The following is a 12216-nucleotide window of genomic DNA, read 5'->3' as shown; positions in this document are numbered from 1 at the left end:
GGCGATTTAACTTAGGTGATTTTTGAGCTGCTCCAAAACGATGAATCAGGCTCCAGCACATCCGAGTGGAATGAGTGAAATTGAGCCCTGCTGTCATTTCCTCCCATCTGGCGCTAGGTGCAGCATTAAGAGATTCGGTGTAGTGATCTGCTATATCAGGGTCACCAGATGATTCATATTCCTTTAGGAGTGCTGCACTCTCTGCACCAAGGCATGGGATGTAGATGGGTCGATAGCCACGAGGGATGGCTGTGCAAGCAGTTTTGTGAATGGTACGAGGAAATCGTTTATATGATTCTTCCACAGGTATATTATGAATAGCTATAGTTACAATGATGTGGTCCAAGGTCTCGCTGTATTTTGCCCAATCTGCTTTACGGAAGTTCCAACGCATCTTCTTTGCTCTGTTGACAACTGGAAGGCAAAGGCCAATATGGATGAGCAATGGCCTGTGTTGACTCTGTGGGGAGTGATCCAGAGCTAGGCACTGTGCTGGTTGGGGGTGACCATCAAGGGAACTGACCCAGCACAGGTCAGGTGAGTAATTCCGACCTCATCTGGCTGTATAGAACATTCCTCGTTGCTTGGGGTTGTTTATCAGGGTGTGGTCATTTCTGGAGACCCACTGTAGGAGCTATTCACATTCACTGTCTGGTGCTGAATAACTCCAGTCCGTGTGGTGGCTGTTGAAACATCCCCTGTAGGTAGCTGGATGGGACAGTAGTGACAGGACTTGCTGTTCCCAACTGGCACTTGTAGGCTTGTAAAAACAAAAAACTACTGCGGATGCTGGAAATCCAAAACAAAAACAGAATTACCTGGAAAAACTCAGCGGGTCTCGCAGCATCGGCGGAGAAAAGAGAAAAGAAAACTGCTGAACAGTTCTGCTGAAGGGTCATCAGGACTCGAAACGTCAACTCTTTTCTTCTCCGCCGATGCTGCCAGACCTGCTGAGTTTTTCCAGGTAATTCTGTTTTTGTTTTGTAGGCTTGTACATGTTTGTAATATGGAAACCACCGACCTAAATTGTGTCACAAAATGTGGTTGATGACAATGCGACTGCATCAGCAACATCGAATCGGAAATAGATGGTATGGTCATGTTTAGCATTAGGGCAGTAGCACAGTTGGCCAAAGCCTTTGATGCAATAGCGACATGCTGCTTCAGTTCCAATATGGGTCTCTTGCAGGCAAATTATGTCAATGGAGTGTTGGGAGGCAAGACATTCAATAAGGTTTCGTCTGGCAGCTGATAGTCACTCAACATTTAAGTTGTAAGATTCAGAGAGCACGCCCTATTGCCATAAAAGCAAAAGACCGGCTCAATGTTGAGACTGATGGTTCTGGTGGGAAGACTGGGAATCTACAAGGGGGCTCTTGCGGAGTCCTTTATTTACCAATTACTTACACCTCCATAACATCACCTGTCTTCACCCCGTCTCAGTTCAACTGCTGCTGAAACCCACATTCATGCCTTTGTTACCTCTAGACTTGACTATTCCAATGCACTCCTGGCTGGTCTCCCACATTCTACCTTGCCTGAATTTGAGGTCATCCAAAAGTCTGCTGCCTGCGATTTAACTCACACCAAGTCCTGGTTCCCCTTCACCGCTGTGCCCGCTAACCTACACCCAGTCAAGCAACATCTTGATTCTAAAATTCTCATCCTTGTTTTCAAATCCCTCCATGGCCTCGCTCCTCTCTATCGCTGTAATCTCCTCCAACCCCCGAACCCTCCAAGATATCTGTGCTCCTCTAACTTTGGCCTCCCAAGTATCCTTGATTTTAATGACTCCCCTAATGGTGGCTGCGCCTTCAGTTGCCTAGGTCCTAGGCTCGGGAATTCCCTCCCTATACCTCAGTGCCTCTCTACTCAACTTTCCTTCTTTAAGACGCTCTTTAAAACCTCCCTCTTTGATCAAACTTTTGGTCATCCAACCTAATGTCTCGTTATGTGGCTTGGTGTCACATTTTGTTTTGTAATACTCCTGTGAAGTGCTATGGGATGTTTCTTACATTAAGGCACCATATAACTGTAAGTTATTGTCATAGTTGTCAAATCTGTCACCATATCTAATAATATTTCAACATTAAACATATCCTGAATTTGTGTTGTCAGGGTTTTCTTATAATGCTAAAATGTCTGAGCATCATAAAGGCAAAGATCAAAAGCAGGAACCGAAAAACCGAGTGGGGTAGAAGACATGTCATTCAATTTTGTGTGGATAGTCTCATCCGAGCATAGATTGGTGAGGAACTGGGATATTTAAACTTAAATTCTGTTCAATTCTTAAGCTGTTCTCAGGTTAGTGTAGCAATACGATACTGCCAGGGCCAGTGTGTCACACTGAATGCGGAATTTAAATTTGTTTTTGTTGGGTAGGGTGTTCCGGGATTTTTATTGGAACCCGATTCAATATTACCATAAAAACTGCAAACTAGTACCCTGAACTGGGCCAGAGGCTACAGGGTATGGGTTCTGCAAAGAAATCCCAAAATGAGTCTTCTAATATTTGAAGGATATGCTGAAATGAGTAAACCAATTAGTACACTTGCAACAGAAAGTTGCTGAAAAACTGCCCTTCACCTGCCTCCTCAGTGAGAGATCAGTAATGACAGACACATCATAACTTGGCAAAATTGTAAGGAAAGGAACAAACTGAATCAACCACACACAAAAGATTTAAGGGAATGAAATTACCTTTCTGAATTCATCTACCTCATCCTCGCCTTGAATCTGAAGAAACAAACATGAAAGTACAGCAGTAAGAAAACAGCACGCTACTAGAGCAACGGAGAGGTAACAGGCAATGCAGTACAAACACTGGACACCACATTGCGGGAACATCAAGCAATGCAGTACAGACACTGGGCATTACTTTGTGGGGGGGCACCAATGCAGTACAGACACTGGACATTACTTTTTGGGGGGCACCAATGCAGTACAGACACTGGACATTACTTTGTGTGTGGCCGGGGGGGGGGGGGGGGGGGGGGGGGGGGCACCAATGCAGTACAGACACTGGACATTACTTTGTGTGTGGGGGGGGGGGCACCACCAATGCAGTACAGACACTGGGCACCAATGCAGCACAAACACTGGGCATTACATTGTGGGGGGCACCAATGCAGTACAGACACTGGACATTACATTGTGGGGGGCACCAATGCAGCACAAATACTGGACATTATTACATTGTAGGGCACCAAATCAGTATAAAAACTGGGCAACACATTGTGGGGGCACCAAGCAATGCAGCACAAACACTGGGCATTGCATTGTGGAGGCACCAATGCAGTATAAACACTGGGCATTGCATTGTGGGAGCACCAATGCAGTATAAACGCTGGGCATTGCATTGTGGGGGCACCAATGCAGTATAAACACTGGGCATTGCATTGTGGGGGGCACCAATGTAGCACAGACACTGGGCATTACATTGTGAAGACAGCAAGCAATGCAATACAAACAGTGGACAGCATAGTGTGGGATACCAACTGAGATACTACTTTGCACAGTGAACAAATGAAGTAAATATACCTTTACTTTGCATTATTTAATCCTAAAGCAGTTCTGGATGGGTACTGTTGCACCCATTGCGTGGAAATGATGATAGCGACCGTTTTGTTTTAACCTGGCCTCTGATCAGTTTGAGTCATAACAACACTTATACATCAGCTTTCATGCGAAAAAGACACTGTTTCACAAAAAAGTAAGCAAAAGATGGACACTGAGCCAAATACAGAACAATACAGCACAGAAGGTGATATTAAAAGAGGAAATGAAAGGCTTATTCCAAGTAGTGGATTTTATGAAGACTCTTAAAGGAGGAGAGGATGAAAGAGACAGGCAGTGTAAAGTCTGGACAGCTGAAGACACGACTGTCAATGGTGTAGCAAAGTATGCAGGTTACAGAAATAGGGAGGGATGTGGAGCTGGAGGAGGTTACAGAGATAGGGAGCGATGAACGGCTGAAAGGGGTTACAGAGATATGAAGCGGTGTACAGCTTGAGGAGCTTACAAAGATAGGGAAGGTTATATGGGCTAGAGGAAGTTACAGAGACGGGGGGGATGTAATACTGGAGGAGGTACAGAGATAGGGAAGGATATAGAGGCTAAAGGAGATTACAGAGATAGGGAGGGTTGTAGGGCTGGAGGAGGTTATAGAGATTGGAAGCGATGTAGAACTGGAGGAGGTTACAGAGATATGGAGTGTCACGGGGGCTGGAGGACGTTACAACTGAGAAGGGTGATGTTACGAAGGTGAAAGCAGAGGATATGGGGTGAGCAGTTCAGCTTGCGTTCGAGAAGAATACTGAGGTTATGGACAGTCTGGTTTAAACCGAGGCATGGCTGGGAGAGGTGTGGACTTGGAAATATAGCTTGTGGAGATTGGAGTACAGAAATAAGGAAGTCTTGTCAGGAAGGGATAGAAACATACGAAATAGGAGCAGAAGTAGGCCATTTGGCCCCTTGAGCCTGCTCTACCATTCAATAAGATCATGGCTGATCTGTTTGCATTTCTAATTCCACATTCCCAGCTACCCCCGATAACCTTTGATTCCCTTGCTAACAAGAATCTATCTACCTCTGCCTTAAAAATATTCAATGGCCCCGCCTCCGCTGCCTTTGCAGGCAGAGTTCCAAAGTCTCTCAACCCTCAGAAAAATATTTCTCCTCATACTGACCTAAAAGGGAAACCCCCAATTTTAAAACAGCGCCCCCTCATTCTGGACTCACCCACAAGAGCAAACAACATTTCCACGTCCACCTTGTCAAGACTGTTTAGGACCTTCTACACTTCAATCAAGTCACCTCTCACTCTTTTAAACTCCAGTGGAAACAAGCCCAGCTTGTCCAACCTTTCCTCATAAGAGAAGCCACTCATTTCAGGTATCAACCTAGTAAACCTCCTCTGAACCGCCTCCAATGCATTTACATCCTTCCTTAAATAAGGAGACTAAAACTGCACACAGTATTCGAGATGTGGTCTCACTGATGCCCTGTATAACTGAAGTGTAACATCCTTTTATTTTATGTTCAATTCCTTTTGTAATAAAGGATAGCATTCTATTAGCCATCTTAGTTACTTGCTGTACCAGAATACTAACTTTTTGTGACTCATGCACTTGAACACCTAGATCCCTCTGCACCTCAGAATTCTGCAGTCGTTCTCCATTTAAGTAATATTCTGCCTTTTTATTCTTCCTGCCAAAGTGAACAACTTCATATTTTCCCACATTATACTCCATCTGCCAGGTTTTTGCCCACTCACTCAACCTATCTATATCTGTGTGCAATCTCCTTACGTGCTCTTCACAACATGTTGAGCTGGAGGAGATTACAGAAATAAAGATGAGTGAGGTAATGGATGAATTAAGACACAAGGAAGAGAGTTAAATTGGAGGAAATAGAGAACAGAAGCGAATGCAGGTCACCAAGGACAGGGATGATGGGCAAGTGGAACTTGGTGCAGGATAGGATATAGGCAGATGAATTGGAGGTTGGCTGGGAGAAATTTGGATTTACTGAAGGAACAGAAGATTATTATCAGCAGGTGTGCTGAAGGAGGGGCTGAGAAGGGTGATGTTACGGAGGTGAAAGCAGAGGATATGGGGTGAGCAGTTCAGCTTGGGTTCGAGAAGAATGCTGAGATTATGAACAGTCTGGTTCAAACTGAGGCATGGCTGGGAGAGGTGTGGGCTTGGATATACAGTTTGTGGAGATTGGAGTACAGAAATAAGGAAGTCTTGCCAGAATTGCACAGGCTTTGGTGAGACCACACCTGGAGTATTTTGTATGGTTTGGGTCTCCACATCTATTGAAGGATACATACTTACATTGGAGGTGGTACAGGGAAGGTTCACTAGATTGGTTCCTGGAATGAGAAGCTTGTCCCAAGATGAGAGGTGGAGCAAATTGGCTTTCTGGAGTTTAGAAGAATGAAAGGCAATCTTATGGAAACAGACAAGATGCTTAAGGGGATTGACAGGGTAGACACTCAGAGATTGATTCCCCTAGCTGGGGGATCTACGTCAAGAGCACACGGTCTCAGGATCAGGGAATGATTATTTGCCTCTGAGATTAGAAATTTCTTCACTTAGAGGGTTGTGAAGCTTTGGAGCTCTTCCCCAGAGGGCTATGGATGGTCTCTCGTTGGTGATACTTAAGTCACAGAATCAATACGGCACAGAAGAAGCAATCCAGTTAGTCCCATTCCCTCACTCCATCCCTATAGTCCTGCAATTTCCCTCAATTGTCTACCCAATTTCCTTTTGAAATCATGACCATTTCTACTTCCACCATTCTCATAGGCACCAAGTTTCAGGTCATCACCACCTGCTGTGTTTTAAAAAAAAATCTTTCTCACATTCCCTGCTGCATCTCTTGCCCAAAACCTTACATCTGTGTCCCCTAGTCCTTGTACCATCACCCAATGAGAACAGATTTTTTTGTCCCGATGTATGGATCTGTCATAAACTTATACACATCTTTCAGATCGCCTCTCAACCTCCTCTTCAAGGAGAACCACCCCAATTTCTCCACCCTAGCCTTGTAGCTAAAATTTCTCATCCCTGAAATGATTCTGGTAAATCTCCTCTATATTCCTCCTAAAGTGCAGTGACCTCAACTGAACACAATATGCTAGAACTTTATAAAGGTTCTGCATAACTTCCCTGCTTTCTACTCAATACCTCTATTTATAAAGCACAAGATCTCATATGCTTCGCTGGCTATTCTCAATACGTCCTACCACCTTCAAAGATCTATGAACTCTCTAGGTCCCTCTAATCTTGCACACTCTTTGGAACTGTACCATTACGTCTATATTGCCTCTCCCTTTTCCTTCTGCAAAATGCATTATCCCACACTTCTATGGATTAAAATCCATCTGCCAGTTGTCTGCCCATTCTGCTAGCTTATCTATGTCCTGTTTTAGTCAATTGTTATCCTCACTGTTTGCCACAAATTTAGTATCATTGGTAAATTTTGAAGTTTTACGCTGTATTCCCATTCCAAGTTATTTATATGTCAAAAAGCAGTGGTCTTAGCACTCTTTCCAATGCCCTCACACCACCACCTGCAAGTTCCCCTCCAAGTCACTCACCATCCTGACTTGGAAACATATTGCCGTTCCTTCACTGTCGCTGGGTCAAAATCCTGGAACTTCGTTCCTAACAGCACTGTGGATGTACCTACACCACATGGACTGCAGCGGTTTAAGAAAGCAGCTCACCTCCACCTTCTCAAGGGTAACTAGGGATGGGCAATAATTGCTGGCCCAGCCAACAAAAGCCCATATCCCACGAATGAATTTTAACAAAATCCTTCCTAAAGTGCGGGACCCAGAACTGTTTGCAATAATCCAGCTAAGGCCGAACTAGTGTCTTATACAAATTCAACATAATCTCCTTGCTCTTGTACTCTATGCTCCTATTAATAAAACCTAGGATATTGTATGCTCTATTAACCGCTTGCTCAACCTGTCCTGCCGCCTTCAATGACTTATGCACATATACACCCAAGTCCCTCTGCTCCTGCATCCCATTTAGAGTTGTACCCTTTATTTTATATTGTCTCTCCACGTTCTTCCTACCAAAATGAATCACTTCACACTTTTCTGCTTTAAATTTCATCTGCCGCCTGTCCGCCCATTCCACCAACTTGTCCACGTGCTTTTGAAGTTCTACTCTATCCTTCTTACAGTTCATAATGCTTCCAAGTTTCGTACCATCTGCAAATTTTGAAATTCTGCCCTGTACACCAAGATCTGGATTATTAATACATATCAGGAAAAGCAAGGCTCCCAACACTGACCCCGAGAAACTCCACTACAAATCTTCCTCCAGGCCAAAAAACATCCATTACCTATTATCCTCTGTTTCCTATCACTCAGCCAATTTCATATCCATGTTGCTACTGTCCCTTTTATTTCATGAGCTATAACTTTGCTCACAAGTCTGTTGTGTGGCACTGTATCTAGTGCCTTTTAGAAGTCCATGTACACCACATTAACAGCATTGCCTTTATCAACTGTTACCTCTTCAAAAAACTCCAACAAGTTAGATAAACACAATTTTTCCGTAAGAGATCCACGCTAGCTTTCCTTAATTAACCCACATTTGTCCATCTGACTATTAATTTTGTCCCAAATTATTGTTTCTAGATGTTCCCTCACCACCAAAGTTAAACTGTCTGGCCTGTAGTTGCTGGACTTATCTTTACACCCTTTTTTGAAAAGGGCGCAACATTTGAAGTTCTCCAGTCCTCTGACTCTAAGAAAGACTGAAATGTTATGGCCAGTGGGTGATTCAAACTGTTTCCTCTCCTAGCCCAGAACTCCAGCTATCTCAACACCTCAAACAGCTCCAGCTATCTCCAGCCATCTCTATCTCAACAGCTATCCACAGTAACTCTAATATACCTTTTCCCTTTCATCTCCGTTCCATTGTCCTCAACACTTCTTTGAAACTCAGACCCTTCCAAATATAAGATCTTTCATGTTTCCATCTTGTCTTTGCTTTGGATTAATAAAATATAATATCCCCACTACTACTTACCTATGGAACTCCTGCAAGATGCAAACATGTTTCTTGCTACCTTTGACTCCCCTTTGATATTCAAACTCTCAACTTATTTAAAAATGCAAATGTTTGATCTAACCTATTTACCTGAACCTCAAACTTAACACCTCTATCCCTTTCATGTTTCCAAATCCCCCAGATAACCTAACTCCTGTCAAACTCTGCCCAGCTTAATTAACTAACACACACCACACACACACAAACCCCACCCTCGATGCATCTCATCCTGTCCTGGTGCCCGATCAACTTTAAGTACAGACTGCCTATCTAATACCGCCTCCTTACCAATTTTAAACTGTTCTAGTGTCTGAATTATTTTCTCTTTCACCAAGGCCTGGGTAGCATCATCTTTTGTAAAGACAGATGCAAAGTATTCATTTAATATCTCAGCCATGCCCTGTGCCTCCATGTGTAAATCCTGGTCCCTAATCGACCATACTCCTCCTTTTAACACCCTTTTACTATTTCTGTGCCTGTAGAAGACTTTGGGATCCCCTATGTTAGCTACCAGTCTCTTTTATACCATACTCTCTCTTTGCTTCTCTTATTTGCTTTTTCACCTTCTCTCTGAACTTTCTATAGTCACCCTGATTCTCAATTGTAATTTCTACCTGACATCTGTCATAAGCACATTTTTTCTTATTTAACTTAATTGCTCTCTCTTATTATCCAGGGAGCTCGGGATTTGTTTTCCCTACTTTTCCCTTTCAAGGGAACATACTTTCACTGTGCCTGAACTCACTCTCTTCTTTGAACGTAGCCCATTGTTCAGCTACCATTTTTCCTGCCAACCTCTGACTCCAATTTATTTGGTCCAGGTCCGTTCTTACTCAATTCAAGCTGGCTTTTCCCCAGTTAATTATTCTTACTCTGGGTCTTTCTTTGCCCTTTTCCATAGTCATCCTAAACCTTTTGACATAATGATCACTGCCCCCTAAATGTTCCCCGACTGACACGATCCACTTGACCCACCTCAGTCCTAAGAACCAGGTCGAGCAGTGCTTCCTTTCTTGTTGGGCTGGAAACATACCATAGAAAATTTTCCTGAACACACTCCACGAACTCTTGCCCCTCAATGCCCTTTACACTACTACTATCCCAGTCTGTATTTGGATAAGTCCCACATTATAACTACCCTAAGTTTTGCACCTCTATAATTTCCTGGCAAATATGTTCCTCTGCATCCTCCCCACTAGCTGGTGACCTATAGACTACACCAAGCAGTGTAATTTCACCTTTTTTGGTCCTTAGCTTTAACCAAATAGATTTTTTCCTTGACCCCTTTGGGACATCCTCTTTCTCTAGCACTGCAATACTCTCCTTAACCAATACCGCCAGCCCTCTCCCTTTTCTTCCTTTCCTATCTTTCCTGTACACCTTGCAGCCAGGAATATTTTAATACCCAGTCCTGCCCTTCTTTTAGCCAGGTCTCTGTATAGCACAATTCCACATGACAATCTGTGCCTGTAATTCACCAATCTTATCTACCATATTCTGTGCATTCACATATATGCACAGTAACCCTGCTTTAGACTTTATTACTTTCTCCCTCTGACCCCACCTATTAACCTACTATTCCTTATTCTAGGGCTATGTATCTCTCCCAGTATTCTGTATACCTTGATAATCCTCTCTGACAGTTTATCCTGGTTCCCACGTTAAATGTTGCAAATGCAAATTGAGTGCATGCTCCAGTTCTGATTAAGAGCAATGATACTAATTGGTAAAGTTAAGAGCATAAGAACCAGTTTCTACATGTGTGGGTGGACTGTGTGGTAGGGGAAGGTAGTCTGCACCTACGTTATACTGGGTTTTGTGAATAAACCTATTCTGAAGACAGACTGCATCCAGCTTCTTGCTTTGCCAGACTGATCTTTAGTGAACTAACACACACACCACTGCTGAGTTAATTTAAACCCTCCCAACAGCGTTAGCAAAACACCCGACAAGGGACTCAGTCCCGGCTCTGTTCAGGTGCAACCGTCCGGCCTGCACAGGTCCCACCTCCCCAAAGCCAGTCCCAATGTCCCAAGAATCTAAAGCTCTCCCTCCTGCACCATCTTTTCACCCACAGATTCATCTGATTTATCTTCCTATTTCTATACTGACTTGTGCGTGGCACTGAGTGTAATCCAGAGATTACTACTTTTCAGGTCCTGCTGGCTAATTTTCTACCTGGATCCCTAAATTCTGACTGCCGGACCACATTCTTCTTTCTGTTTATGTCATTCATAGCAATGCAGACTATGACTGCTGGCTGTTCATCCTCCCCACTCAGGGTGCTCCGCAGCTGCTCAGTGACATCCTTGACCCTGACACCAAGAAGGTAACACATCACCTTGGATTCATGTTTGTGGCCACAGAAATGCCCATCTATTCCTGTCAGGAAGATATAATAATTTTCATAATGTTATTGGTACTTGTTGTAGAGTAATAGTGCGAATTGTGTCTATGTCTGAGTGTGCGCCGCGTGACTTAATTGAATTAAAGACAGCTGGTCTGAAGACTTTGATGTTACAGAAGATAAGCTCGGTTTGAAATGTTAAGTAGGTAAACATAGGTGTAAAGGGAACATTTGCATTTTTAAAATAAACCAGACTAGATTGATTTCGAAGGAGGAGTGAATTGTTTCACCTAGCTAGGAGAAGTTAAGAAACTGTTTATTTTTCCCAAAGATTACTAGTAAAATTGGTACTTTGATGTATTTTATTATTAGAGCGGTAAAGTCTAAAGACATAGTGAAACAATGGGAATTTGCATTCAAAGGGGGAAATATGTATAAAGCAGTGTATATGTATAAAGGTTGTGTGTAAGGGCAGGCATTCTAAGATCTAAAACAAGTGTGAAAAAGCCTCCAGCATCTACATCTCAAGCTGCTGTCTACAAAGAACTGAAGTTAAGAAAACTCACTTTGAATTAGATTGTTCAGAGTACTGTGTTTCTTTGCCTGGGTCTTTTAAAATCTGTGTGTCTTACTGTTGCCTTAATGAAAGTGTAACCGGGGCTTAGATTTTTTAAAATTCATTCGTGGGATGTGGGCATCGCTGGCTCGGCCAGCATTAATTGCACATCTCTAACTGCCCTTGTTCAGAGTCAACCACATTGCTGTGGATTGAGAGTCACATGTAGCCCAGGTCACGTAAAGACAGCAGATTTCCTTCCCTAAAGGACATTAGTGAACCAGATGGGTTTTTACAATCGGCAATGGTTTCACCGTCATCATTAGACTTTTAATTCTGGATTTTTTTTTATTGGATTCAAATTCCACCATCTGTCGTGGTGGAATTCGAACCGGGGTCCCCAGAGTATTGCCCCTGGGTTTACGGATTACCGGTCCAGTGACAATACCACTATGCCACCACCTCCCCCTGATTAACTAGAGGATTTAGAAGTTATTGTTGTAGTAATTTGTAGATCTATGTGCGTACTTAAAGTAATTTCCTCTTTTAATAAAGGTTTAATTTAGTTTTGTAAGAAACCTATAAGACTCGATGGTCTTATCATTACTGAATTCAAGGCACACATCTCGAAATTTATACAAATTGCAAAACAGTTGTGGTAGTTGTTTCAAGTTTCCCTTTGGGATTTGAGCAGCTCAACATTTACCATCGGCTGTGCCATAACAATTCCC

At 43.1% G+C, this 12216-nt stretch overlaps 1 protein-coding gene across 7 annotated transcripts in view; it reads right to left on the bottom strand.

Moving 5' to 3' along the window:
• Nucleotides 1-12216, bottom strand: part of syne3 (spectrin repeat containing, nuclear envelope family member 3) — a 99778-nt gene that overhangs the window by 16457 nt on the left and 71105 nt on the right. For all 7 annotated transcript variants that reach the window (XM_078561930.1, XM_078561932.1, XM_078561933.1 and 4 more), the window contains one exon: nt 2701-2736. In XM_078561930.1, coding sequence (XP_078418056.1) covers nt 2701-2736 — 36 coding nt within the window. The remainder of the gene's footprint in view (nt 1-2700; nt 2737-12216) is intronic.

The sequence above is a fragment of the Cetorhinus maximus genome, chromosome 18 (genome assembly GCF_964194155.1).
Source record: "Cetorhinus maximus chromosome 18, sCetMax3.hap1.1, whole genome shotgun sequence".
NCBI classification, from domain to species: domain Eukaryota; kingdom Metazoa; phylum Chordata; class Chondrichthyes; order Lamniformes; family Cetorhinidae; genus Cetorhinus; species Cetorhinus maximus.
The sequence above is the reverse complement of the archived record's forward strand: the minus strand, read 5'-3'. Positions and strand labels throughout refer to the sequence as shown.